Source organism: Nelusetta ayraudi, unplaced genomic scaffold (assembly GCF_046127955.1).
Source record: "Nelusetta ayraudi isolate G7.1 ecotype Tasmania unplaced genomic scaffold, CSIRO-AGI_Nayr_v1 ptg000005l, whole genome shotgun sequence".
NCBI classification, from domain to species: domain Eukaryota; kingdom Metazoa; phylum Chordata; class Actinopteri; order Tetraodontiformes; family Monacanthidae; genus Nelusetta; species Nelusetta ayraudi.
In genome coordinates this window covers 8,268,122-8,296,018 of record NW_027466055.1, presented here as the reverse complement: position 1 = coordinate 8,296,018, position 27,897 = coordinate 8,268,122, and the positions used below count along the sequence as shown (strand labels likewise).

At 45.1% G+C, this 27,897-nt stretch overlaps 1 protein-coding gene across 5 annotated transcripts in view; it reads left to right on the top strand.

The window, feature by feature from the left end:
• atp8a1 (ATPase phospholipid transporting 8A1) overlaps positions 1-27,897 on the top strand; it is an 89,857-nt gene that overhangs the window by 23,822 nt on the left and 38,138 nt on the right. Inside the window, exons 7-23 of one of the 5 annotated variants that reach the window (XM_076012094.1) lie at positions 1,134-1,207; positions 3,864-3,933; positions 4,016-4,143; positions 4,613-4,724; positions 4,877-5,042; positions 7,961-8,088; positions 8,662-8,739; positions 9,231-9,319; positions 12,277-12,321; positions 15,455-15,527; positions 18,652-18,757; positions 20,008-20,090; positions 20,874-20,923; positions 21,758-21,827; positions 22,402-22,486; positions 23,319-23,458; positions 25,419-25,557. In XM_076012094.1, coding sequence (XP_075868209.1) covers positions 1,134-1,207; positions 3,864-3,933; positions 4,016-4,143; positions 4,613-4,724; positions 4,877-5,042; positions 7,961-8,088; positions 8,662-8,739; positions 9,231-9,319; positions 12,277-12,321; positions 15,455-15,527; positions 18,652-18,757; positions 20,008-20,090; positions 20,874-20,923; positions 21,758-21,827; positions 22,402-22,486; positions 23,319-23,458; positions 25,419-25,557 — 1,636 coding nt within the window. Of the gene's footprint in view, positions 1-1,133; positions 1,208-1,993; positions 2,068-3,863; positions 3,934-4,015; positions 4,144-4,612; positions 4,725-4,876; positions 5,043-7,960; positions 8,089-8,661; positions 8,740-9,230; positions 9,320-12,276; positions 12,322-15,454; positions 15,528-18,651; positions 18,758-20,007; positions 20,091-20,873; positions 20,924-21,757; positions 21,828-22,401; positions 22,487-23,318; positions 23,459-25,418; positions 25,558-27,897 lie in introns of all 5 variants that reach the window. The other 4 variants (XM_076012089.1, XM_076012103.1, XM_076012110.1 and 1 more) reach the window with 4 other exon arrangements.

Sequence of the window (27,897 nt, the reverse complement as noted above, 5' to 3'; positions counted from 1 at the left end):
GCCAGAGGATGATGGCTCACACGGCCTCGTCCATTAGGGAGGACGTTTGGCAAAACAGGAGAGAACTTTCTCATCAAAATGCTGTTATTTCCCATCATCACAGCGCTAGTTGTGTAGTTCATAGGGGAAGGCTGGGTGGGTGTGGGCATCAGCAGATGTTATCAAAACAAGCCCATTTAGAATGTGATGGAAGATGAAGCAAAGCAGAATGTACAGTATGTTGTATGATTTCAAGACGGCCTAATGAGGTTTAGGGATTATGGACGGTTGGACGAAACCCTTATTTTTTCTTAACCGGACGTTTTGCATCATTGTGAGCTGACTCAGAGTTTCTGTAGCTGAGAGACTTCCCTGAAAACGTCTCTCATTAATGCACTCGTTCCCAGCACTGTGCTCCTTTTTGGGTTGGGGAGAGCTCTCCCATTCCAAACAATCAGAAATATTAAAACTCGACCCGTGAATAATTGATGGTTCTACATCGTCGTCCTGAAACGGGCTAAGCCGTTGCTTCTTTTAACTGGCTGTATAATAAGAGCTTGTATCACACTGCAGTGTGTTATTGTCTTTCCTTTCAAGTCTTTAATAATATTTAACACGTACATTCCTCTCTTTGTGTTTAATCATGTTTTTTTTTTATGTTACAAAGGAAAATGTCTTTGGGCCCTTTAACCCCATGATTATTTGAACTTTGATTGTGATATTGATCATTATTATTATTGTTATAGGCTGCTTAAATTTTGACAGTTGCTTTGAGTTATAAAATAAGGGTTTAAAGCTAAAAGAAAATAAATAAATATGGGTCAGTAAATATATGAGCAAATGAGCCCAAAAGAAGCTTTAACCACTTTGGGCTTCAACATACACCAGGGCCAACGTTAAAGCAAATCAGTTTGCAATTTGGGGGAATCCATAAATATTACAGTATAGCCAGACCAGTGTTATTGGAAATGAGACATCAGCTGAGTGCCGTCTCATCAGGAAACTTCAGTATTCAGCTCACTGTCTCTCTGCTTTAATGTCCTCTCAACTTTCTTTCCCAGCAGCTGTTCCACCTCTAGAATGCAACTGTGCTTCTGCTCCCGCAGACGCTGTTTCACAGGCTGTGCACGACAGTAATGAGTTTATTTTCACAGGTTGAGGTGGGCGATATAATTAGAGTAAATGGCAGCGATTTCGTTCCCGCGGATGCTGTCATTTTATCGTCCAGGTACAGGAGTCACAACCTGCTGCCAGACTTGTGGGAGCTTCTCTCCCCTTTTTCCTCCCTGTAATTTGCTCCCAAATCGCTCCCCAAAGAAGTGATGGTCTGATTGATTGGGCTGCTAAAGACAAAGCTGACAAAATATCTGAAATTCAGAATCTTCTGACTTTGGCTGAATAATGGCAAAACTCCAGGTCGGGGAATTTAAAAGTTGAGGTGTTGAAAATGATCCGTCACTTCTTCGGGTGGGGCAGTGGAAATGTGATTTTTGGGCTAGAGCTGATGAGCCATTTCAACCTACCTACCTCCTTCACCTGTTCAGAAAGCCATTTAGAAGTGTTGCACATATGCAGCAGCTCGACGTTTTTTGAGTTTAAGCAACATTCTATGGAGATTTTTTTTAAAGAAATTAGCACTGAACCAAAAACAGGCCTTTTTTCTAAACAAATATTCTCTTTAGATATTTTTTAAAAAACAAAACATGACATTTTTTTGTCATCTCAACTGACTAGCTTTTGCTGAATGACTGTCTGAACAGTGGAACAGATGCCCTCTGATCACACGGGACCGATCATGTTGCTCTTCTCATCTCCCTAAGACTGAATCCGTTGTCTCTCTGCCCTTACCTCTTCTTTTTATCCTCTCATCCCTCCTTTTTTTTTTTTTTTAACCAAACCGAATCTCATTTTCTCCTCTCCTGCCCCTCTCCCAACCCAACCCTCCTTCCCTGTGTGACCAACTGCCACACGTTCTCTCTCTCGCCCCCTGCTGGTGTGTGGTTGGTAAAATCAGGTGGCTGTTGGCGAAGTAGTCAGAGCTGCAAATGGGGATCACCTCCCGGCTGACCTCGTCATACTGTCCTCCAGGTCAGGAAACCAGCAGTGTTGCCAACAAAACAGCGGTGGGAGAGACGGGAGGCTGTGTGTACTGACATAAATTAGATTTATTTTCTTTATTTTGTCCCCTCACTTGAGGAAAAGAACAGGCCTGTGATTGCTGTGAGATACATTCATGTTTTACATTGTACAGTCGATGTACAATTGACCCCTTTCATTGTTTGTAGTTCACATCAATAAGAGTCAATAGGAAAACAAAAACCAACATGCCTTCTTTAAGAGTCCTGAATATATTTCTGAATATATTTCTCATGATGTTGCCCTTGCATGGCTTGTAAGGCCACAGTGGCCAGTTGCATGCATGCAGACAGTCATTTCCAAGATGGAAAAGCATCTTGGAGTTCCACAGCGTGCTACAGCGATTACTCATAGTATATTTCTCAGTCTTTTTAAAGAAGCCAAAATGACATGCGTATATGTGCATCAAGTGTTTAATTGGTTGAACCGTGCATAAGTTTTTACATCCATGCTTAAGTAACCACGGACACTGCACTTTTCGTCCAACTTTTCTCCTCTTGAGTTATTGACTTATTTTAGTCATTATTTGTTGCTAGAATTTTTAATCCCAGCAACAAGTAAAGCAAGATTTTTTTTTTAATGTTTATATAGGACAGATACACAGAAAATAGTGCACTAAAGGAAGTTAGAATCCAACCAGAAAGACAGAGTGGGTACATGGACACAAACTGAGTTAATTAGCCACTTAATTTTTTTTGTGTGTGGAATTTTCCTCCTGTCGAAGTGTTAAAATTCCTCCCAGCAGACTCGTTAAAAGATTCCAAACTCCTCCTCGCTCTAGTGTCCGGTCCTTTCTTTGATTCAACTCTGCGCTCTGTGCACTTGGACCGGTGGTCGATGTGAATGAATCACTCTATTAGAAGACTATTGAATCGTGGAAGCAGCTCACCTTAAGGACCAGCATGCCTTAACTCTGTCCCTGTGCCCAGAGTCTGTCACAGACCCATTTGTCCGTGCTGATTGTTGTGCCCTGCATGCCTGCTCGTCCATGTCACCCCACTCTGTCTGTCTCCGCCCTCCTTCCTCAAGTATTTAGGGAACTAACAAAGACTTCATGTGTTCTTCAACATATTTTAGTGCAAATTGATTGCCTGACTGTGTTGATTCACACAGCTACAGCTAGAACCTTTTATTTGTATACATTTTTCTCTAAATATAATAGAAATAATTCCTCTTTTAATTAAATATTAAATGTAATCATTCATATATAAGGCACATTTTTAGGGTGGAGGGTTAGGGCCATAAGAGGAAAAGAAATTAAGATCGAATTTTTTTCAAGTTTCCAATTCGAGAATAAAGTTGAAATTTCAAGATTCAGGTCAACATTTCGAGAACAAAATCAAAATTTTGCAATTAATGTTAACATGAAGTAAGTCAAAATGTCAAGAATAAAGTCAAAAGGCTCTGCGTGCAAGTCTTGTGGAGTACTTGGGTGAACATAGTGAGATACACCAGTTTTTGGGAGTTTACTTTTAACTGTGGGTAACTGGGTTAATCCAGCATTTTTTACGTTGACTTTTTTCACGTAATTTTCACTTGTAAATTTCAACTTGAAACACGAAATGAAAACTTAAATAGAAATCTCCCTCCTGTAATATGTTTTTTCTCTTCTTATGGCCCTAATCCTCCTTTGCACATTTTAGACTTTTGTAGATCAACATTATGACTATATTTAACACTAGACAGCCAAGATGAGTTGTTCTTCCTGCATCTACTCCAAGAGTTTTTATCGTTTCCCTCCACAACAGTGAACCACAGGGAATGTGCTACATCGAAACATCAAACTTGGATGGCGAAACAAACCTAAAAATCAGACAGGTGATTATCACGCTTTTCGCACGAGTGCATGATTCAGTGTCCTTTGTAATATGAGGCGGTAACATTGCTCCGCACTGTACAGGGTCTGCAGGTGACTGCAGACTTGAAAGACATCGACAGCCTGATGCGTCTCTCCGGCAGGATGGAGTGCGAGAGTCCAAACCGCCACCTGTATGAGTTTGTGGGGAACATCCGCCTGGAACGACACAGGTGGGCGTGCTCACAGAAGGTGTCTCTGCTAATAAATGGATATTTTCATTTGTGTTTGTTTTTGACGTCTGAATTACATGTACGTTTCTTCCCCCTCAAAGTTTTAATAAGCCTTTTCAATTAGAAGAACTAGTGCCAGTGCCATATTAATCATATTCACACAACTGGATGGCAGAGCTACTTGCTAATTGTGGATGTGCTCTCTGGTGGGGAAAATGAAAACACAGCCGCAAGGAAGTTATCCAAAGCACAACCTCACAACAAAGCGGATGAAAAGTCACATGCAATTTTGGCTACTTTAGTCCCCCTGACTTTGGAACCTGGATATTCAAACTATCTTGCAAGAACGTGTCAGTCACTATTGACAGTAAAAAGGGGAACCACATTGACGGGGATCTTGTCAGACCTTGTCCTCTCTTTTTGGAGAGTTGTGAGGAGAACCCTAATTCAGTGATGGTTCCTACAACAGCACCATCCCACTGGGACCAGACCAGATCCTGCTGAGAGGAGCCCAACTGAGGAACACTCAGTGGGTGCACGGCGTGGTGGTCTACACCGGACACGACACCAAGCTCATGCAGGTACAACCTATTTGATTGTTCTTTGGGTCTGCTGCTCTACATGCTGAAGGTGGTGTAGTTGTGACAGCTTCTGACATGAGCTGGCAGTGAGTTCCAGGACCTTTATTTATTTTATTTATTTTTATACAACCTTGTCGTCACTTGTTGCCCAGAATTCCACTCGGCCTCCGCTTAAGCTGTCCAACGTGGAGCGCATCACCAACTTTCAGATCCTGGTGCTGTTTGGCTGCCTGCTGGCCATCTCGCTGGTCTGCTCCATCGGCCAAACCATCTGGAAGTACCAGTACGGCAATGACGCCTGGTACATGGACCTCAACTGTAAGAGCCCCAGCGGCGCTCGCTGAACCACTTATTCCACATATTTTGTCTCACTTGTTCATATCAGCTTACTCCTTTCGTCATTTTACTTTACGTCCCTAAAACTGCTGGTATGTGTTGTGCTGTTTTTTTTTTTATTTTTATACTTTTAATTTTTGTTTTTTTTTTGTTACGTTGCCTGAGTTAAACTATGTCGTGCACTACAAGTGAAATATGTGGCAATGCGGGAATTAGTCAATTCCCTGTTAACTAAGACGAGACAGCTGTGACATGCATATAGATGTGTTGTGAATAAGTTTGAATGAAGAGAAAAAAATGGTTGAATATCACTGCGCTGCTGTACTTTTTTGTTTCCTTTCTAACGTTCTGTTTGATTTTTTGTTGTTTTCTTTGTTTCTTTGTTGTCGTTTTTTTTCTTTTTTTTTTAACAGCTCCAGGTAACAACCATTTAAAAGCCTTGGCCATCCGTGAATGACTCTCCCTTACTAACCCCTTACTGAAGCTCTGCCTTTGCTAAGCAAATGAAGCCCCCTATCCTCGCCCCCTATTCGGTTGCCCTACTTTGTATGGGCCCATGCCACGGACAAGCACAAACCAGCGATTCCAACAATAGGTTTTTCCCCTCCAGCTCTCTTATACCTCCGTCTAGTTATTTTCAGTGCCTGATGCAAACAGTGTCTCACTTTCCTCCATTTTCTTTTTCTTTTTGCGTGCCTCGTTAAGCGCTTTGCATTTCCCGAGTTGTTGGATCCTCGTCGCATTGACTTTTAAATTCATTACAACATAACAAATGCCATCGCTTACGTGATGGCTTAATGGGGGGGGGGTAGTCGTCACTCAGGATGTTTTTGTAGTGGGAGGCTTTCTACGTGTTTATTGCCGGAGCCCAACATGTGGTTCAACCCACGGGGCACGGGTTGACATTTTCTAAATGTCTCTGCCGCCTTCTGTACTTGTCCGCATTCCTCGACGAGACATGGAGGGGAGGGGGCGGCGGCGGTGGAAACCTCTCTAAGCCTCCACACGTGTGCTCAAGCTATGCTGGAAACTGGCATAATTTGAGGTTGCTATCACAGACACTGACAACTTAAAAAAAAAAAATAGTGATCTTTCTTCAGTCAGCATGTGTCGTCTGTGCGATGAAGCTCCGACTCTGGAATGCAAAGTGCTCAACGCGACACAACGGCCATGAATCTGTACCTTGAAAGGCCAATAGGACAAGTTGTTGCCCTGGTCGACTCAATGCCTGCACTACGACTTACACTGTTCCTTCCTGCCGCCGAGCATTGACTTCTATTGGTTCGCAAGGCATCCAATATTGTCCTCGCCGCCACTAAGCCCATCCACTAGCCTAACCGACTGACGAGGGGAGTGTAAGTCATAAGGCAGGCTGTCCATCTTGAGACTGATTGTACTTTCCATGAGGAGCGGTTGAGACTCTGTCCAGTGCATATTGTCACACCTGTGAGAAAAGAGAGAGGTGAGGCGACTGTCAAATCCCAAGAAAACAACCCGCCGGTCACATCATTATATCGTCTTCAATATTTTGCTCCAAAATTCTTATTGGACCATAATGCGTTGCAGGCTGCTGATGCAAAGTGAATCCCGATTCCCGAATTAGGCTTAAATTGAGACAGTTCATGCATTCTGGCAACATCAAATCAAGTAAACGCTGATTTATTACGCGTTGGTGCTGCGGTTGACTAAGTTAGCGAGGCCTCGTCATTGAATTTATGCTGACGGTCTTGGTCGAGGAACTGCTGACGCACAAACTCGATGCACCACTGCATTTCGCATCACGTCAAGGAGGTCTGGTTCTCTCACTCCGCCAAGACAATCACAAATCCCTGTTCACGCCGCAATAGAAGCGCATTTACACTGTGACAAATGGCTGCATAACAAGTGCCGCTGCGCTTGTCATGTGACTTGTGAATGTCCTGGTTTGCTGTGGTCTGTTCTTTTTTTTTTATTATTGACTCTGTCCTGATGCATCACAAAACTCACGTGGAAGCAGAAATCTTGCATAACACCAATTAACCATCTGGCTTTTTAGAGATTTTAATTTGAAAAAAAAAAAAAAAAAAGACTTACTGCGACCATGATTAACATCCCAAACTTGCTGACATAATTCACCCCCTTTCTTTTCCACTCTTTGCTGGTTGAGAATGTGCTATGGACTGAATTCTCCCTCCTTTGTCTTGAGAGCATCCGGTGCGTTTGTCTTCCTCCCCACTTCTGAAAAACAAAGTGTTCCCTCCTCCTTGTGTCGTCGCACCTGTAGCAGTAGCTCCATCCATCCATTTCCATCCATTGGGTTTTTGCCAATCTTTTTTTTTTGTCACGGGGAGCTATCAGCCTCATTGCCGAGGTCACGGCTTTGGGTTGAGGAAGGTAACATTTGCACCTCCGGCGAGCTGAGGAAAGGTAAATCACATCCCTCCTGTCTTCATGTTTGGTGTCAGCTGGGGGTCACATTTTATCATTGCCGTTTGTCTGGGTGCCTTTTTTCTGTTTGTTTGTTTGTTTGGAGGGGGCGGGATCAGCATCATTTCGCATTAGTGCTTTGTGGAATCCATTGCCTGGATCATGCTGGATGCCAAGGCTGCTGCAGTGACATCAATAACATTTTTTGAGAGACTCTCGGTCCCCATTTTGTTCCTCTGAATCTTTTGGGACATTAAATTGGAGCTACTGTGGTGGAAGAGGATGAGGTTGGGTGGAAGAAATGGTTAATTCCAGCTAATGCACAACGTTATTCCAAGACTGTCTCTCGGATTGGAATAATGTCGGGCGTTAGCTGGGAGTAGCTTTGGGCTTTTTTTTTTCTTTTTTTTTTCTTGAATCAGCTGGCGAGTGTGAGGCAGCGCTGACAGCTCTCTCGTGTTGCTTTCCTTTACCTGAAACTCATCTTGTGATAGATGGTGGGGCGGCTAACTTTGGCCTCAACTTCCTCACCTTCATCATCCTGTTCAACAACCTGATCCCCATCAGCCTTCTGGTCACACTGGAGGTTATCAAGTTCATTCAGGCCTTCTTCATCAACTGGGTGAGTGGCAGCTAAAGTCTGCACTGTCGTGTGGCCCAAGTCCACTGTGCACTGTTCTGTTGCAAAATGTGTGTGGGGGGGGGAAATGCTTCAAAGCTAGATATTTTTGGAGCAATGCTTTGATTATTGCAGGCACAGTTCTACACATCCATAAGTTCCCTTTAGCTCTAGATTATTTGAGGTTTGTGGGGGTTTTTTTTCACTGTGCGAAGCAAACACATCTGAGTCCAGACTTGCATAAAACATTAAATGAACATGTAGAACATTGCACTCATATCTGCTGGAAACTAGGTCAACTTTGCTAAATACTTCAGCTGTGGATTCACTTTGTTTCTTTTGCCTGAAGTTATTCTTCATTAAATTTTAAAGAAGATTTTTTTTTTAGCATCACTGTGGGCTGCTCTGTGTTGCCTTCTTCTCCAACAGCCTGACTTGGTTCAGTCTTATATATTTATGTAAAGTTTAAGAAATACTTGCTTGTATTGTTACCAAGTAATGGTAACACTACAACACTACTATTTCTTGGTTTCTTGGTATTTCTTTGGTTAAGCTGTCTTTGTTTTTTGCCTTTAGGACACGGATATGCTCTACGAGCCCACAAACACACCTGCCATGGCTCGCACCTCCAATCTTAACGAAGAATTGGGCCAGGTAAGCTAATCGGATGAAACTTTATATTGCGATTTGCTTTACATATTCAGCTGGCAAATGATCCCCAAGAAAAATATTTATAAAAGAGGAGTCTGAGCTCTGAAGGTGTTTGGATGATGCTTATGTCAATCACATCCAAACCCACCCATTAGATATGTTTAGCAGTATAACAGTTTAGCCTGGTACCTTTAGCTCCTATTGAGGTGAAGGATGAAATTAGATTTTTTCCAAACAAGGGTATGCCAACTAAACAACCAAGAGCCACATCTGAATCTTTCTTGTACCTCCCTCCTCTTTTTCTCCGTATTGGTTTTCAAATCCAATCACGCTTAAGGCCGATTGAAAACGCTTCACTTTGGGAGAGCGAAAGAAAAATTTCAGAATTTAAACTAGAAAATGTAGCCGCTGCGCAAGGTTACAGTTCAAGATCCTTCCAGCGGAATTAAAAGCCACCCAGCAATTAAGTGAATCTCCTTGTTCTCCTCATACAGGTGAAATACATTTTCTCCGACAAGACGGGGACCCTGACCTGCAACGTGATGCAGTTTAAGAAGTGCACCATTGCTGGTGTCGCCTACGGGTACTTTACACTTTCCTTTTTTTTTATTTCTCCCCCTCCTCCTCCTCCTCTCTTCCCACCGCCTCCCCTGCATCCCTTCAGCCTCTCCCCTCCCTCGCACCCATCGTAAAGTGCCGAAAGTGCATCACGGTACATCTGGTGTTTCTCCTCCCTCGCCTTCTCATTAACAGCTGCGCCAGAGCTCCTCTCAACATACACTATAAATAAGATAAGGATAGAGGTTTGCAGGCAAAGGCACTTTATTTTCTCCTTTGCAACCTTGCCATCATCATTTTTCATGTCAGAGGAAAAATTTGGAAAACTGACTCCATAAATTTATTATTTCCTTCCTTCCAGTAGATTAAAAAATATTGCAGGCTTGTAAACAAGGTGATTTAGACTAAATCTACCCTCCTCATAAACCTTTCCCCCAGCAATGGGAAGGTCTTCGCTTTAAAAATGTTCATTTTCAGTATTCCATTAATTCAGTGTGATATTAATTCCCACCCCAGTTATGTTTCATTATATCGCACCGTGAGTGCAAAACTGAGTAGAACCAGAACCAAGGCAAATGAAGGTGTGACATTTCCTTTTGCTTTTTATCAGTGTGATTGATGAACCCGAAAATGAGCAACAAAACAGTATCAGCATCGTTTATCGTTAAGATAGCAATTTCTAATCGCCAATCCCTGTGTCACAAATGTGAACTCTGGTTTAATATTAATAGTTATGCTGATAATGTGACGATAAAAGAGTCATGTTTTTATGACACGGTGGGGGTAGTGGGTGGCGCAGTCAGGGACAGACACCCATCTTTCCTGCATGTTGCCTACAGACTCTTCCTCATCGGCCCATCTAGAGATGTGAACCATTGAGTCCATGAAACAAGAACTCCCTCTTACGCAGCCGATAAATATGGATGAGTTAAAAAAAAAAAAAAAAAGTTATATGAGGAAAAGCTTTTTTGGATGATGCTGAATAAACAGTGGTAATGGTAATAGTGGTCTGCACACCAGTGAAAGCACCTAAAATTGTGTTGCTGATTCACACCTCTTGATTTTTGATTTAATATTTCCTCTTCAGGTATGAAGGAGGAAGGAAGCGTCAGTGGTTCATTTCTTTGCTCTTTTCATTTAGACAAGAACAAAGGAAAGTCAAAAAGCAAAACAGCAGTTAGAAATGCAACTGCACAGTGCAATTATTAAACCTCATTAGTGGTTGTTTTACAGGACAAAAGATCAGCTGCATTAGGGGTTTGTGTCGTTTGTGGTCTTTGTAGATCTGACAGAATCCTTCATCACCAGAGCGTTGTTGGCCGCGCTGGGTTCATGACACATCGCACATCAACCCTAATCAGTATTCAAGGGCGGCTTAATAATTCAGAAGCTGCTGCTCCAGATAAACTATGTCATCAAGACGGTGATTGTGGGTTTCCTCCGCTGCTCTTTTACTTTGGCTGTATGTCCTGTAGACATACATACGGAGATACGAGAGTGAGAGGATATTTCTTTTTTTTTGTTGGCACTCCTCCTACACGCACATTACGGTCCGGCGACGCTGCTGCCCGCTTGTATCCGCAGCACAAATTAAGAGCTGCTGTAATTAATAAAGCCAAGCCCAGGGGTGTAGACATTAATTAATTCCACTGGGTGGGATTTAAATCTCAAGGAGAGATTCTGTTTAGGTTAGAGAGGCTCCCTCCGTCCTCCCACGCCTGATTCATTGGCTGCAGGACCAGATGATTTCTTACAAGCAGCTACTTTCAAGAAAAAATAGATGTTTCTCTCCTCCGATGTCGGATACACGCACATTTGAATTGAATTCTTCATTTTTGCATAAAAAAAGCACAGATACTGTAAATAAAATAAGAAAAATAATACAAGCCTAATACTCAAAGAAAACAAATATCCAGAAACTTGAATATGCTCAAAAAGAAGTACTAATACACATGTGTAAATACATAAAAAAAAAAGGCAGAACTGACCCAACAGGCACGTTGTTGACTTCTGCGCGTGCTCAACGTGTGAATGGTGCTGCATTACAATCAGAAGCGGTGGCGATCAGTGGAGCCTGTCGTGACCCCCCTGCCCCCCAACACTGCAGTCAGCCTGCCGGAACAGAGGCGTCAGCGTATTTCAGCCTAGTACGACCTCTCGGACCGCGCGTGCTGGTTTAACACTCTTCACGGCGGCGTCGATACGCTTCCCGGGGAAAGGTGTTTGCAGAGTAGTTTGTCCCGACACAAGCAGCGCGTATAGAAGGGCAAATTTGTAGTTGGAGAAAACCACAAATGCACAGAAGTGCCTTTTTAAAACGAATTTAATGATATCTGCTTTTATCTGCAGAGTGACAGAGTGACGGTGCAGCAATATAACGACGTCACTTAATGTTAGAACGCAATGGAGTCTGAAAACACTTGAGAGCTTTTACACATGTTAATTTGATTTAGTCTGAAGTGCACATTTGCATGAGGAATGTCTAAAGGCCCCAACACAGCCAGACACATGAAGAAAAAAATGCAATTATGTTCAAATGAGAAGGAATTGCAAGATGACTTTTCTCTGCTAGTGCAAATTCAAAATAGAAAAAAAAGAGTAGTAGCTGTCCAGCTGTTGGTTTATAATAGTACATATTTTATGTACTATTGTGGAGAGACAGACTTGACAGTTATTGTTGTTGTTGTTGTGGTAGATGGACATGATTTTGGTTATGATCAGCAAATTTTGTTGTTTGTAGAGTAGAATAAAACCCAACTAACCAACCGTCTGCTGTCAGATTTCACTGTAAGTCAGATTGATTAGCGACCTTGCGTCATGCTAACCACCCAGCACCCCGGCTGTCTTTCTACCCGGCTTCTAACCCGTGTCATTCTTAACAAACAGACAAACCAACAGTCCCATCCACTAACCACTCCAGCACCTTTGCACTCGATATGAACAGTAGAGCCAGAGTAAACCGGACAATCTCTTTCCCTGCAGCCACACCGCTGAGGCTGAGGAGGGTAGTTTTGCAGAGGACGACTGGTAAGACGACTGGTGTGAAGTAGCTACTTGCAGTCTTGGCTTCCTGTGATGTATCAGTGCTGCCTTGCCTTGTGGAAACTGTGTGACTCGAAACCTCGGTGTGTGTGTGTTTGTTGTTGTGTTTTCCTTCTTGCTTCCTTTCTTCCTACCTTTCTTTCTTTCTCTCTTTCTTTCTTTCTTTCTTTCTCACCCCTCTCTTTCTTCGAGACGTGTTGTACCTCTATGTGTACCTGTCAGTGTAAAGGAAACAGTGCTAACCAGTGTTTTTACCATCGATGTTGCCGATTGAATTCAAGCGGATTTCTTCCTACTGCTGGCGCTTGTCGTCGTTGCTGCTGCACCTGAAAGCGTTTGTGTTCTATTTGTGTGTTGAGGCTGAAGCTTTCGCGGCACATTCCACACATTGGACCGACTTTGGAGGTGTTTGCTACACTCCCACTGACTGTATCTCTTTCTCTTTCTCAAACACACACACACACACACACACACACACACACACACACACACACACACAAACGCACTCGCTAACACAGTCCTAGTTCTGCGATTCCCTGTGCCCCAGTGTTGAGTAACAGTCTGCAGCATGGGCGTGTCTCATCCCTTTTTGCATGGGGGATTAGAGCCTGTGTGTTAATATATAATGTGCTGAAATGTTGAGTCTTGCCGCTTTAGAAGAGGTTGTCGGCTCCTCTGAATGCATGTCTCCCTCACCGCTACACCCAAATTTACAGCTTTCTTCTTCATCTTTATTTATTTTATTTTTGGGGGGGAAAATAGGTCAGAGTTACAGTTTCATTCTCTGGTGAGACCCAGTAGAGGTTTGCTCCCATGTCGCTGTAGGTCAGTTGCAGATGCATCCGTCTCCATCCGCCTCATGGTCAGCGTGTTGCTTCAGATTTGATCAGCAACGAGTCCCGGCTTATTGACTGTGAACAGCCAGCAACCTTGTTCCCATAGTGACAGGACCCTGAGCGCTGGCAGATAATCGATAAGTGACCCACCCTGCCCCACCCAACCCTGCGCTGCAGAAATTTCATCAGCGACGTGATGCGTTGCAGAGACAGGAAGAAGCTTTGTGCAAGATGTCAGAAACAGAAATTTTATATTTGGTTAGATTTTGGCCAAATGATGATGAATGGCGCAACTGAAATATAATTAAAACATCTCAAATGCTTGTCAGTCCGTCAATCAATGCATATGGCCACTGCCAGATGTTAATGATAAACACACCATCTCTGCAGTATAATAATACTGAGGACTGAATGTGTTTTGCACCTTTTTAGAACTAAAGTTACCAAAGTCAGTTTTTTAAAAAAAGGGAGCAACATTGTGTTGCCAGGACAAAAAAAATAATTTGGAACGGTTTAAAAAAACTGAAGCTGGCCACTTAAAAAGCATCTGTTTTCCATATCCCCCTCTGACAAATTTGACAGCGGACTCTAAGTGTGATAAGTGCTGGCCCGCTCCTCTGCAGCTCCCAGTGTGAGCGTGGCGGAGCTATCGACTGCTCCGAGAAACTCCTCCATTCCCTCTGCACAGAGTGTCTTTAACTCCCTGAGCGCCGTTTACAGCAGACGGGGCTATTGCCGGTCGGGGGGGACTTGGCTTGGACGGCGAATCCTGCAGCAGCAGAGAGAGTTCCGGCCACTAATGGCGGCATCGGCTACGTTTCTGTTAAGGTCCAGCGGAGCAGACGGAGCTGCCGGTCACCTGATCCATGGACCTCCTTCTGTCTCAGGAGGGCGAACCGATGCCTGCTGACACGGCCCCACTGTGGCCCCAGAGCTGCATGTTGATCCACAACGTTGAGCTGAGGGCTAAAAAAAATTATATATATACATGTATTCTTTATCATCATTTATAAAATGGCCTCCTCCACAATCCAAAATCTAGTATTTCCAACTTTTTTTTGCCTCCCTAATGGACTGGCCAATATTAAATTATTGCGCTCCTTGCCAGCAACAGAGAGCACTGCCGGTCTGCATGAGAGTCTAATTAAATTTCCAGTAATTCATTAGGCCTTGGCTTTGATCGCTCTCTGAATAATACGGCCTGTTTCGGCTGCCAGAAGGAGTGGAGCCCCGTCTGCTGCCGCGGCTGTAGGCGCTTCCTCTTGCATTGTTTTTCTCCTGCAGCAAAGGGAAATGCCATTTATCACCTCAGCGGTGACTGATGAGGGTGAAAGATGCGGAGAAAGAAAGGATAAAGTAAATGAGTGTGTTTGTGCGCCGTGAAAAGACGGAGTCCCGTTGCAGGACGTTGTTGTTTTCTTTCCCATCCAAAGGATGCTGTGTTGTTGATGCTGCTGCTGCTACTGCTGCTGCTGCCGCTGCTGCTACTGCTGCTGCTGCTGCTACATGGTCAGAATACAAAACAGCGGCACTGTAAATGATATTCAGCCGCTCCGGTTGAGGCGCAGCTCGGGTTCCGTCTGCACTGCTGCTAATACTTTTCAGTGGGAATGTCAATAATGTTTGCGCTACCTGCGTCTGTGCCAGCGGCGAAGGGAGAAATTGGATTTTGGGTGGGCCGGTGCAAAATTGGATGGGCCGTCTCTCACTTGGAAAAGGGCTTTTCAATTTAATTTGTCTTGAATTTATGGAACAAAAGAAAATATTGTCTACATACGAGGCAGTTTTTTTTCCTTTGGGGATCAAACCCTTGCAACGTGTTACAAACTACTTGATAACAGTAGTCAGTGGCCTAACCTTTACAAATCAAAATATTAGATGTTGTCTTTGTTTGTTGTTGTTTTTATTGTGTGTTGACCGGTTTGTTCCTTTTCCTCATTGAGAAAACAAAAAACAAAGCCTGTCTGGCACGCAGTGCTGCTTATTTCCTCAGAGAGACAGAGGTGATAAAAAATGTGTTTTTTTTGCAGTTTGATCTGCTCAGTCACATTTGCATTTGTAGGACCGTTAAACATGGAACAGCAGTGATTTTTTTTTTTAAGAATCCACCTTGTGGATTGATGATGTTGAAATTAGCACTGATTGGCCCGGAGTGATTTGATGCTCTTCACTCGACATCTTCTGTCTGGCCACCCAGGCCTCGGGCGTCCCATTGTTTTTGACTTGTCTGTCTTCTTCTCCTTCTTTTTCTTTCTTTTCTCTCTTTCTTTCGTTCTTTCCAGGCACAGCACGCACTCCTCGGACGAGGCCGGCTTTAATGACCCGAGTTTACTGGAAAACCTCCAGAATAATCACGTAAGTAATGTCAGCTTTTCCCCCTGCTTGGCTGCTCTTAAGGACAAAATTAAGAGGGATTAAGAATCTACTCGCGTGAGATTGTGTAACGTCTTCCGTGCCACCCTCGGTGGAGCGTTGTCACGTGGGGCCACGTGCGCCGGCCCCTGCACTGTGTCTCATGAATTTTAGAAGAGGCACTAATGTTTGATGGCAGCCGTCATTATTGCGGCCATTAAATCTGGATTAGCACATCGTGTTGTGACAGACGAACCGACTGCTTAATATCAGTTTGATTAAAAATCCCACTGAAGGGTGGATTGCAGTTTTTTTTATACAACCTCATAAATGCAGAGAAGCAAACAATGTAATTAGCTCATTCAAATAAGACGAGGTCACACGGCTCTTACATCCACCGCCGTTTGCTCTGCTGCCGGCGCCATCAATTTGAATGTTGATATAGGTTAGATATATTCGGCAACATTAGCACCCCGACCACCTGTTCTAATGAAACGGGCCGAAAGTGGGATTGATCAACTGTTTGAGGAGCCCGGCTGCAGAGCAGCGTGGGAGAGGCGCAATGTCACATCTAATTACGCACAGCAGCACCACCGAGGAAGACTCGTAATCCCGCCGCCGCCGCCGCGCCTTCTCCGTTCTGACAGCAGAGTCTCTGCACGCTCGGAGTTTGTCTGAGGTCTGCTTCACTTTCACCACCGATCTCGTGTCTCGTGGCCTTCCCCTGGTCTGGGTGCTGTGACCTATGGACAATTTATAATTTCCAATTGGCATGTTTTCGGACTGCCCCACCAAACAATGCACGCAAGCAACTTTTTTTGGAATGCGGATGAAAGTTGTACTTAGAGTCGAGGCTTCTCGAGTTCATCATTCCAACTGCCAACACCTGCTGTTTAGCTGCTAAATCAATATTGGGGGACCATTTACTCATCTTATCAAAACCTCCAAGAGAAATGTGAAAGTGGTTACCACAAACAGCATCAGGCTTAGTTAATAAACTGGCCAACTTACATTTCATTCTTTTCTGGTCTGAGAGTAGAAACACTTAGTTTGTTTTTCTCACAGTGGTGCCCTTCTTGCCTTGTTCGGCACAAGGTTTTTCATTCTGAATCGATTTGCTAATTACCTTCCGTTTGTACTCTCAATTCATTATTGGAAAGCTCCCTTGACCTCCAGGCCTTCCTTAATGCTTTACATCACTGTCTGAAGCCCTCATGGGTCACTTTGCATTATTCGGACAGCATCATGACAATAACAAAAACAAAAAAATCAGTTGGGGGAGGGAGGGTTAGCGTCGCCAAGCGCAGCGATCGAAATTCCTGACCTTCGGACAGAAGGTACTGCAGGAAGAAAGATTTTTATTTTTTTTTAAACGGTGGAAGGATTAATGAAAGAGAACAGCGGTGAACGCTTTGCTGAACAGCAGAACATGAAGAAGGTGTGGGACCAAATCATCCACTTTGACAAGCAATCTTTACGGCGCCGGTTGCCAGGCAGCGGATCTCAAGGCTCTTCGTTCTGGCTGCTGGTTGTTCGCGTTCTGACTGCAGACGGAGCGCTGCAGGGTCTGAGTGGAATGGCGGTCTGGCCTTGGTCGTATTGTTCCACAGTGGGGGTGCCTTTGCCGGGTTTGCATGAGGGGATGACGTCTTTCGGAATGACGTCTCCAGTCTGAACCCCCCAGGGAACCAATAGGGCTCCATTCATGTCAATTTAGTTGATCACTCGATGAAAATTTCAATTTTATTTACGAAATTTCGTCCTTTGTACGTCAACTTTATTCTCCAAATTTTGGCTTCAATCTCGAAATTTTAACTTTATTCTTGAATTGGAAGCTTGAAAAAAAAAATTAATTCTATCTTAATTTTTTTCTCTTCTTGTGGCCCTAATCTTCTTCTGTTTGTATCCAGTTCTTATAATACATCCGTGCTCCAAGCCATCCATGTGTGAAAGCATCCATACACAGCCTTCCTCTTCTCCTCATTTGCTCCAGGCCCTCACTAGTCGCTACCGTGGCCCACTAGAGGAAAGAGAAGGAATTAATGCAATAACAACCAGGCTCGTTTGCCTGCTGTGGTGTCTTTTGGAGGTACCTGTCAGGCCACGGCAGATTAGCATTCTGCTGGGATGCAGCGCAGCCGTCTCGCAGCCACCTGGACTCTAGTAGACTCTCTTTTTGTTTTTTGTTTGTTTTTTTTCATGTGAGAGGACCTTTAATCTCCCTCTTCCTCCCCACCGTTCGTTTGCTCCTTTGTTCCTCGTTAGGAGACCTTTCATCAGAGAGGCCATAGCCTGGAATGAGAGCAAATTTAATAATAACGCTGTGTGTGTGTGTGTGTTTGAAGAGAAAGGAGAAGATCAAACGCCGGTGATTAATAGTCTGATGTAAGTGGAGTCACGTACTTGCTCTGCTGTAGGTTCTCCATTAAACCGTCCTTGAAAGTTTGTTATCATTTTTTTTCTTTTCTTGTAGCTGTTTGTAATGTTGCTGGAAAAAAATAGCTCGTCCCAGTGTGGATGTTAATGTTACGAGCCATTATTTTGCTGCGTGACTCAGGCCGGTGCAGCCCTGAGGCAGCCGATATCTCTGGCCGACTGATCTGAAGGCCGCCACTGCTGCTGCTGCCGCCACCGCTTCAGTCACGGACCCAAACAGACGCCCGTCCCGAGTTTACCTCTCGGCTAGTTAGTCATGCGTTTCCCCTCATTAACGTACGCTGCCCCCCTCTGCGATAGGGTTAGGCCTTTTTATTCATGAATTAAAGGCGGGTGTGGATTACACGCTGACGCGTGAGTAAACGTGTGTCAGCGGCTGCCCGGCTGGCTTTTCACCGGCAGTCATTCAGCCTGATGCAAACCGGCGCCGGCGAACTACACGTGCGCTGAAGTATTGAAAGGCGTTGAGATGCTTTTATTTTCCACCCGGTGATATTTCAGGGGGCGTTCTCCCTCCCCTGAGTCCTGGACTTGCTGTCCTCCCTCGGTGCCTCTGCCCACTTGTTTTTTTTGTTGGGGGGGGGCCTCGGTTATGTTGTGACATGTATTATGCACAAACGTTTCCAGTCAAAGTGCTCTCTCTCTCTCTCTCTCGCTCTCTCTCTCTCTCTCTGTCCACCGCTTCCTGCAGCCCACGGCTGCTGTCATCCAGGAGTTCATGACCATGATGGCTATCTGTCACACCGCGGTCCCTGAGTGCGCAGAAGGAAAAATCACCTACCAGGCCGCGTCCCCAGGTACATCACACACTCACTTGCCAGCAGAGACGGTCATACATAGTGTGCATGGTGTTTATTACAATATTTCAGGAAATTCCACAATGGCTTTAATTGAGTTTATCAGGATGAATAACGATAAACCCTCATATTTGCATTCAGCAGCTCAAAATTGTCACGTCAGAAGACCCGCCTGCTTCTAACTAATGGAGTCAGTGATGCAGTCAAAATTAGCTCTGGCTTTCTTTGGGACAGTTCGGTGCTCTTAAGCCCCATGATTTATATTTGAGGAGAAAAGTTAATTTTCCATGCAGGGTTCTCTCTCTTTCTCTCTCCCTTTTTCTCTCTCCCCTTTCCTCTCTCTCTCCTCGTCTCGGGCGACAGAGCCCATCACCGCCGCTTCCAGGTAGCAGTATTTCATAAAGACGTTTGCGTTAGCGCCAGACAGGGAAGGAGGTAGCGAGCAGGGGCATCGTATTAGAAACCAAAATATCCTGTTGAGAGGAAAATGCGCTCTTATCTTGACCCTTCATCCTGGGTCTGTTCCATTTGCGGCGGCAATGAGAAACCAGCTGAAACCGAAAAGGTGGGAGGGAGTTTGTGGGGGGCCAGAAATCCCTTTGCCCAGCCGTGATATCTTTGAAAATAATGACTCTCAAAGGAGCAGACAATTGCTGCCACGGGCCGCTCCCTTCATTTCCTGTTACTTCCATGGAGAACCAGCGACACTCTGATAATTGCAGCTCGGCGGCGAGGGCGCCGACTGCCGACTTTCTTCAATCCGAGAGGCGGAAAGAACCACGCTCTTGTGCAAATGTGCGCTGTTTAGCTTTTGTAATAATATTCTAACATTTAGTATGTATGTTGCGTGCTGCTGCGCCTTTCTGCATCGCTTCCAGTCAGTTAAAAGGTTAGTGAAGCTAGGAGGTTTTTCTCACCCTGCAGCATCCTGAAGTAACATTTAGCATCAAGCCCGGCTCCTACACACACACACACACACACACACACACACACACACACACACACACACACACACACACACACACGCTTTCACTTCTGGCACTGTGAAATGTATGAATGATCAGATGTAAAGTGGGGGAAATGTGAAAACACAGGCAATACAGGGTTGAATTTCAGTGTTAGGATAAACTAGAATAGAATAGAATAAAACTATTGATCCCCTGAGGGGGAAAATTACTGCAAAGATGTCCGTTTTCCCAGCATCTCTTTAATAATTGTCTTCCACGCTTGGGCCTCTGCTTGTCTTCCAGACGAAGGAGCTCTGGTGAGAGCGGCACGGAACCTTGGTTTCGTCTTCTCTGGACGAACCCCCGACAGCGTCATCGTGGAGGCGGTAAGCAATCCACAGTAGCGAGGAATCGATGCGATTAATGTTTCATTTAGGTGGTCCAGCATGACCTCCGGCAAACAAATAAACAAACTGTGATTTGTCAATACACGCTACAGATGTTGTGAATGATAGAGGAAGCATAAAAATTGGGATTTTTCTCTCATTTAATGAGAATGAAAAGTGCACTTAGACTCGACTAAGATTGATCGATGTACCCTGGCGATTATTCCGCTGATCTGCTCCACAACAGACCGTAAACCCCTGGAAGGGTGCACACTCATATAGAGCCATTACTGCCTTATTTAATCAGTATTAAAAGCTGCAGAACATCCTGATAATTGGCTGTGCTAATGTGCTGAGCACATGCAGCCTCTTCTCGCTCCTCCTGTTGTCCCCCTCTAATTGGCTAACCTCAACGTTGCGCTCAGAAAGGCCAAAACCATCGTCCTTATTATTTTTTCCTCTCCCTGCGCTAAGAAGACGTTGCCGGTCCCCCCCCCCCATTTCTTTATTACATCTGTAATCCTTTTAACCTTTGCGAGGCCTTCTCAAGCTCTCAGCGTCTCTTTAATCACGCCACCCTTCGCCGCTGCCTCCTCTACACTTAAGGAAGTTAATTGAATTCGGGCCTCGTTATTGTTCCTCCTGTCGGCCCGGCGCGGGAAACTGATAAACACGTTACGATCGCAATTAGCGGCTGATGGGCGTACAGCGGCGGCGTTGACATCTCCTGCTTAAGATAAGACGCTTGACGTGTGTTGACGTGTTGCGTCTCTTTCGATGCAGCTCGGCAAAGAGGAGAAGTACGAGCTGCTCCACGTGCTGGAGTTCACCAGGTAAACTTGCTTTCAGTCGTTCTCTGTTGTTTTTCACTCCAGTGTAGTGCACGCAAGTGGAGCGAACGGTCGCATGATGTTTTTGTTATCACAAATTAATAGTACAGTACAACATGCATCACATTACAACACACCCATACTGCATCTATTCACACCAGCACAAGTACACAACACAAATAATAAACAGACGCTCCTCTGTTTCTTTCCGTCCATAATCTGTTCATCCAAAATGTCACCACCTCAAGATTCTGAATCACTCCATCACTTTCCCAGCACCGAATGATCATTTTTCATAACAGATCACAGGTCTCTTGGTTGTGATGACATTTCTCATGAACACCATCAACAGATACTTTGATCTAATTATGACTTCTGAGTTAAAATTATGAATGTAATTAAGTAATATTGCAAATTCATTTTTACCTATCTGTGCTTTGAAACAGCGATATGTGGCTCCGTACCCAAACCCAAAACAGCAGGGGGCAACATATCCGACTCTCTGGAGAATTGTAGACTGTACGGTTAATTACGCAGATCTCGGATGAGTAATAAATATCAGATATGTTTACTATGAAATCTTGCATTTTTTTCGCCCGCCAAATTTGCCGTATTTAACAGTGTGTCCTGGGTGTGACATCTGCTCGCACCACTTTGTACTTCTCAGCCCCAGCAGGTGAACACTAGCTGTAAAAAAAAAAAAAGAAAAGAGGGGGGCTGTGGGGGTGATAATTTGCTGCAACACCTCGTTGTGTGTCATTTCCCTCTCTCTCTCTCTCTCTCTCACCCTCTCTCTGTCTCCTCACCCCACCCCCTGCGCCATCTCCCGCCACACAGCGCCAGGAAGAGGATGTCAGTCATCATGCGCACCCCATCTGGGAAGGTCCGCCTCTACTGCAAGGGAGCCGTGAGTGTCTGACTGTCTGTCCGTCTGTCTCCATGGCAACGCCCGTGACAGCCCGTCACCGCCGGTGGCAACGAAAACACGGGAGTGTTGAAAGCCGCTGCCTCTCGCCTCTTGTCAGGGAATCTTTATGGCGGCCAGCAGCACAAAGCCACGTTTCACACGCGGCTGTCAGAGGAGTGGGAGCCTCGGGAAAACACGTCTCCCAGCTACATTCACAGCTGAATGTGAATGTAGAAGTCCACATGATGGTGTTCATGATGGATTAGTTAAAAAAAAAAAAAAAAAAATAGAAAATACATCTTGGAATTTTAATGAAATTGTCACGTTGTTGTCCTGAGGTGATGATTGGGTTGGGTTTTTTTCTATTAGACAACACTGCCTGGAGAAATCATCAATAGACAATTGATATTGAGTTTGTCTCATTCTGAATAGAAATGCACCACAATGTCTTTCTTCTCTCCCCTAAAAGCCAGAATCTTTTTCTCTTTCTCTGTGCGCCATTAACCGCTGTGTGTGTGTGTGTGTGTGTGTGTGTGTGTGTGTGTGTGTGTGTGTGTGTGTGTGTGTGTGTCAGGACACGGTGATCTATGACCGTCTGGCCGACAGCTCCCGCTACAAAGAGATCACGTTGAAGCACCTGGAGCAGTTTGCCACCGAGGGTGAGTGGGCAAACAGCGCCATCCTCTGGACAATAGGGAAACTGTTTTTCCTTACACCTTCACGCCTGCTGTCGCTGCCTCATCGTCGACTGTCGACTGCAGGAGATAAATAATTTTTCTTTTTCCGTCATGACATTTGAAATTATTGAAACTTGATAATCCCGGTGTGAGGAAGCTGAAGGAGCAGCAGCAGTCTGGAGGAATGAAGCTAAGGGGTGGGGGGGGATCATCTTGGGCCGTTTTGCTCTGTGGTAACACTGCCCCCTTGTGACACCAAACAGAAATTATGATGTTGTTGATACTGCTGATTGCATTTTTATCATATCATTTGATTTGTGACATATTTATGCTAGTTGTGTCACACCTAGCAGCACAATTAGCGTTGCAGTTTGAAATGTAGGTTTATTAAATACATAATCTGAACATCTGGAAGGATTGGCAACAATGTGGTGTAAAATTTAGAAATCAGACCAATAATAAATAAAAGCTCCAATATGAAAACGCAGCCTACTTGCTGTCCTCTTAAAAAAAAAAAAAAGTATGAAAACACACACATTTGTAGAAATTAGCCAAATACCACAACACCACAAACACCTCTTCTACCACTGCCCAGCCAGGGGCTGGCACCGCCCTCTGAGACCACCTTGTTTCCGTCCCCTTCCAAACACGTGAAAGATCCAGCAAACTAGTGGTCTTAGCAGGCAGCTACAGCTTTTGCTGGAGGCTGTAAACAGAGGGTTACTGTAGTTATATATGTTAGTGATGGGTTTTTAGATAACTAGCCTATCTCTGTGTTAGGGTAACATTGACTCCTGGTGTTTTCCTCCCGCAGGCCTGCGCACCCTTTGCTTTGCAGTGGCCGATGTGAGCGAGTCGTCCTACCAGCAGTGGCTGGAGATCCAGCGCAGAGCCTCTACCTCACTGCAGAACAGAGCCCTGAAGCTGGAGGAGAGCTACGAACTCATAGAGAAGGTGACGTGTGTGTGCGTGCGTCTATATGTGTGTGTGTGTGGGTTGTCGCCACTTTTGAAAGCCATGAATACCTGCTATGTTCAGCGCAGTTTGAATTACAATGAGCTCTGGAAAGGAAAAGGAATGTTTTTTTTTCCCTGCCTAGGTGGTGGATTTACTTGAAGTCCAGTGGCTCAAACGTACACTGTATTTCTTGATGGACTTCTGTGTACTCCAGACTGGGCACAGGCTCAACTCTATAATTAATAGGGAAAGTGTAATCAGACCTTGAAATGGAAAGCAGAGAGAAATTTAGGTCCCTCTCCATTCCCCTCCCGCCCCCCCTCTAACCGGCAGGTAGAATTTGTTTCCTGTGAGTGGGTCCGCGTGGAAGTGCTAGTCAAACACAGGAAGCCACAGTCGTAAATCAAGCCCTTGGCACGCTCTTCACGGCAGCTCAAAACAAATGGAGGCAATCAATCTGGAAATAAACATAAAAGCTCTGCGAGAGGAGGATTTAATGGGCAGAGTGGGCCGCCGGCGCTGCCAGGGTGTGAGGGCTCATTGCTGCTGGGGCCCACCCGGGTTCAGATGCGGGTGCAGCAGCGCCACATGGGGGTGCTGCTGCAGCGGCGTCGCAGCAAGACACACAATAAAATTGCATGAAGTTGCTTGTTTTTTGAACGCTTACTGCTCATTGGTGTTATCTTTTTTTCATTGAGTCTATTTTAAAGGCGCAGTGTATTTAGCGTATGGATTTTTTTTGTTGTTGAAATTTTAAATTACGTAATGCTTTGGAAGAGCAGCAGTCCAAGTCATAATGATTCATTGATGTAATCCCTCCCAGAAGTGTTCTATTATAAAATGACTTTCACAGCTTCCTTACAGCAAAAAAAGAAAAAAACTACACACAGAATTCTGAAATTATTATTTCAAGACTTTTATGTTTTAGCTCAGCAAGTTGGGGTCTGAAATATTCAGCAACATCATCTGGAGAGCTTTCTGGAATCTGTCATGAATTAATGTTTCAGCTGTTCACTCAGTGACTGTGTTTTTATTAATTTAAATAATAATTTCACATATAACTTGCGTGCACATCATTTATTTCCTCGACAAACGTGCGATAAATGCCATTGCTACGGCAACATGAAGCTGCAAATGACATTTATGTCCACAAACGATGGCCAGTTGACTGGCAGCAGGCCGAATCCTGCGGCGTCCCTCGGTGGGCCGGTCCCACCCAGGCTTTGGCGTCTGAAATCCTGATCCAAGTGCTTCTCGTATCGTAATCCACAACGAGGGCCTTAAAAACCAACCGCTGGAACAATTGAACAATCCACATCAAATGAGGGCTTGTCCAATAAAGGCCCACTCGCGCCCCTCCAGGCTTGCTTTTCCACCCTGTGTGGTTCCGAGCCGAGCGCGCGGACCCTACAGATGCACAGGCAAAACCGGAGGGGGCTCGGGGTCACAATATCAAGAGTTTGTCCCTGCTTTTCCTCCACCGCTGGCTCCCGGCTCCCCTCCACCCCTGGGGCTTGTCAAATATTTGACCCTGTTTTGGCCCAGATTGAGGCGCAAAGAACCTCCCCGAGTTTTCCTGGAGGAAAAACACTGAGCGTATTGTGCGGCCTTGCTTGTGCAGGAGAGGTGGGTGTCTGCAGATGTGCATGCACATGCACGGGTGCATTAGCAAATCTGACCCCCCCCCCCCCCCCCCCCCCCCACACACACACACACACACACACACACACACACACACACCCTGATTCAAAGGAGAAAAAAAAAGCTCTTTGTGGTTTTTGTACGTGATAAACAAGAGCAGCTGATGAGGGGGAAATCACGGCCGGCCGAGTGACACAATCCCGGCGCACATGTTTTTCTGACACTTGACGTTCTAAAGGCCTCGCCGCCACAGCTCTGATCGCCGCTGACTGGCTCCTTTTTCCTCCCGTCTGCTTTTGCTCACGTCGGGCTGCAGAACCTGCAGCTGCTGGGCGCCACGGCCATCGAGGACAAGCTGCAGGACAAGGTGCCGGAGACCATCGAGACCCTGATGAAAGCCGACATCAAGATATGGATCCTGACGGGGGACAAACAGGAGACGGCTATTAATATCGGTAAGTGGGGCAAGCGTGGTGCAGGTTTATCACGGCAGGGACTCAGTCAACAGAAATCTTTTATTTATTATCTTTCCTTTCACAGTGGAGATTAAACGTTGCCGTGACCTGTTGCTTTAAATGTGCGTCTTTGAAAGTCCCATATAATGTAAAATTTAATGCAATTTTTTCCTAACAATAATTTGTCTCTACTTTGTCTCCTTGAGCTCCAAATTAGAGGTATCAATAATTTCCCTCGCTCCACTTCGCAGTATGTCCATGCTAAAAGACACAACTGCAACTGTGTGCCTATTGTGATTTTACTAAGGACACATCCAGAAGGGTTTTGCTTTCTACCTTTGAGACGGCCTTGTTCCGTATGCTCTAAAAGATATTTCTTGTTCCCTCTGCTTCCAGACATGGAAGGGAAGCATGTTTTTGCTGCAGGCTGTTAACAGAGCGCTAAAGATGAGTTATTTGAGATAATTAATCATGCATTTAAATCAAGCAGAGCCCCCAAACAAAGGTTTTGCCTCCCTGTCGTCACCCCGTTCTCCTGCCGCCATTAATATTCCTCATCACGACGTGGCGCAGTTTGTGCACACGGTCCCAAACCCGAGTGGAAAGTCACTGGGCGTGGCCTGGAGCAGGTAGTGCCGTCAGCAGCTCCGAGGCCATCCCTCACCCTGCAGAGAGACGGGCCACCCGGCCGCCTCAATGCTCCTCTGTCACACGTATCTCGCCCGCTCATCTGTCGCCGGGCACTACGTGATATACGAGCGCGCCGCCCGTACGTGAAATTAAAAAACATGCGTGTGTACACAAAGGAGGCAGCTCCCGTGTGTCTGGCTCCGGTTGCCGCTCCCGGAGGCGTTTTAGCTCTGCAGATGTTATCAGGAAGGTGAACTGCTCACGCCGGCCCGGCCCGCCACTTTTATTTCTGTCTCTCAGAATCCACCGTGAAACTACAGCTCTCGCATGTTACCGAATACTCGAACGGGATTGACTTTTAATACAGCACAGGGGTAGTTTTTAATATTTTTTTTTTTTTACAGCCGAGAAAATATATGAGGTGTGTACGATATAAAAGATTTTTAAAGGTGCCTTCAGTTGTGGCTGTACCTACCACTTGAGACTCAACTGAATCAGCCCTTTGTGCCCACCGGCATGCCCAGATGTGAGGCAACTCTGCAGAAATGCTCACTGGAAGTTTTTTTTTTTTTTTTTTCACGTCTCCTGCCTGTAAATACGACGGCTTACTGTCGAGCTTGTTTTATGCAGTTTGACTGCTCTGTGCACATTTTTACCTTTCTGCAAATCTCACAGTGTGGCCCGAAACAAATCACAGCCGCAGCCTTCTGGCTGTCAAGGTTGAGAAGTTTGGCTCTAATTAATACGGAACTGACCCTCAGTAATGAAATGTTGTTCTGGTGGTGATTCCATCGCTTTCAGCCTCCTGTTGACGGGAGCGTAGATACTCCAGGTGTTTGAGACGGATCAGAGCCAGAGTTTCAGTTCAGTTGAAGGGGAAGCTGTTCCTGCTTGTTGATTAGATAGAGCTGGAGTAGCTCAAAGAAGAAGGGGAGAATTAGAGACATCAGAGAATAAAACACAGCCATGCATCTGGAAACACGAGGAATGCAACAACATTTTTGCTGTTTTTCCGGTAGGATTATACCTTGATAACGCGTCCTGAGTGTGATATTCGAGTTTGAACTTGACTGTAAGAGAGGAAAAAGTGTGTGTTTTTTTTTTTAGTGCATTTCAACTTTCCTTTACACAAGGAAACTAAAATGCATCAACAAACTGGAGCATCCACAGTCCACAAGCTCAAATTCACTTACTCTCTATTCTCTTTAACCACAAGCTTCTCTCCAAAACGCCACACCTGTAGTTCTCTCTGCCGCAATATAATAATAACCAGCGCTCTTGCATTGAAGACCTGTAGTTTGAATCCATCATGTCTACAGCAACATATCAAAAAGTTGATGGAAATCTTACGCCTCACTTGATCCACGCCCAAACCCACATTGTTCCTGTCCAGATCCTCTCGATTCATTTTTTTTCTCAAGGTTTTTGAGGTGCAATCTGTGATATCTGCCCTTTTACAACTTCGCATTGCATTTGGGATCCCTGGGATTCGAGTCTCCTTCTTGACCCCCCCACCCCCTCCTCAACCCCCCCGCCCCCCATCACCGTGTCCTGTGGGAGCAGTGTTTAGTTCCGCCTGGGATGGAGAGAGGCCAGGAATTTCGCTCTCTCTGGTGAAATAGAAAAGGGCAGATTGACTGCAGTCAAATGAGCTGAAGGTAAACACATTAAGCGGAAGGCCTGTTGCAGGAACTGACACTGAGGGAGGTG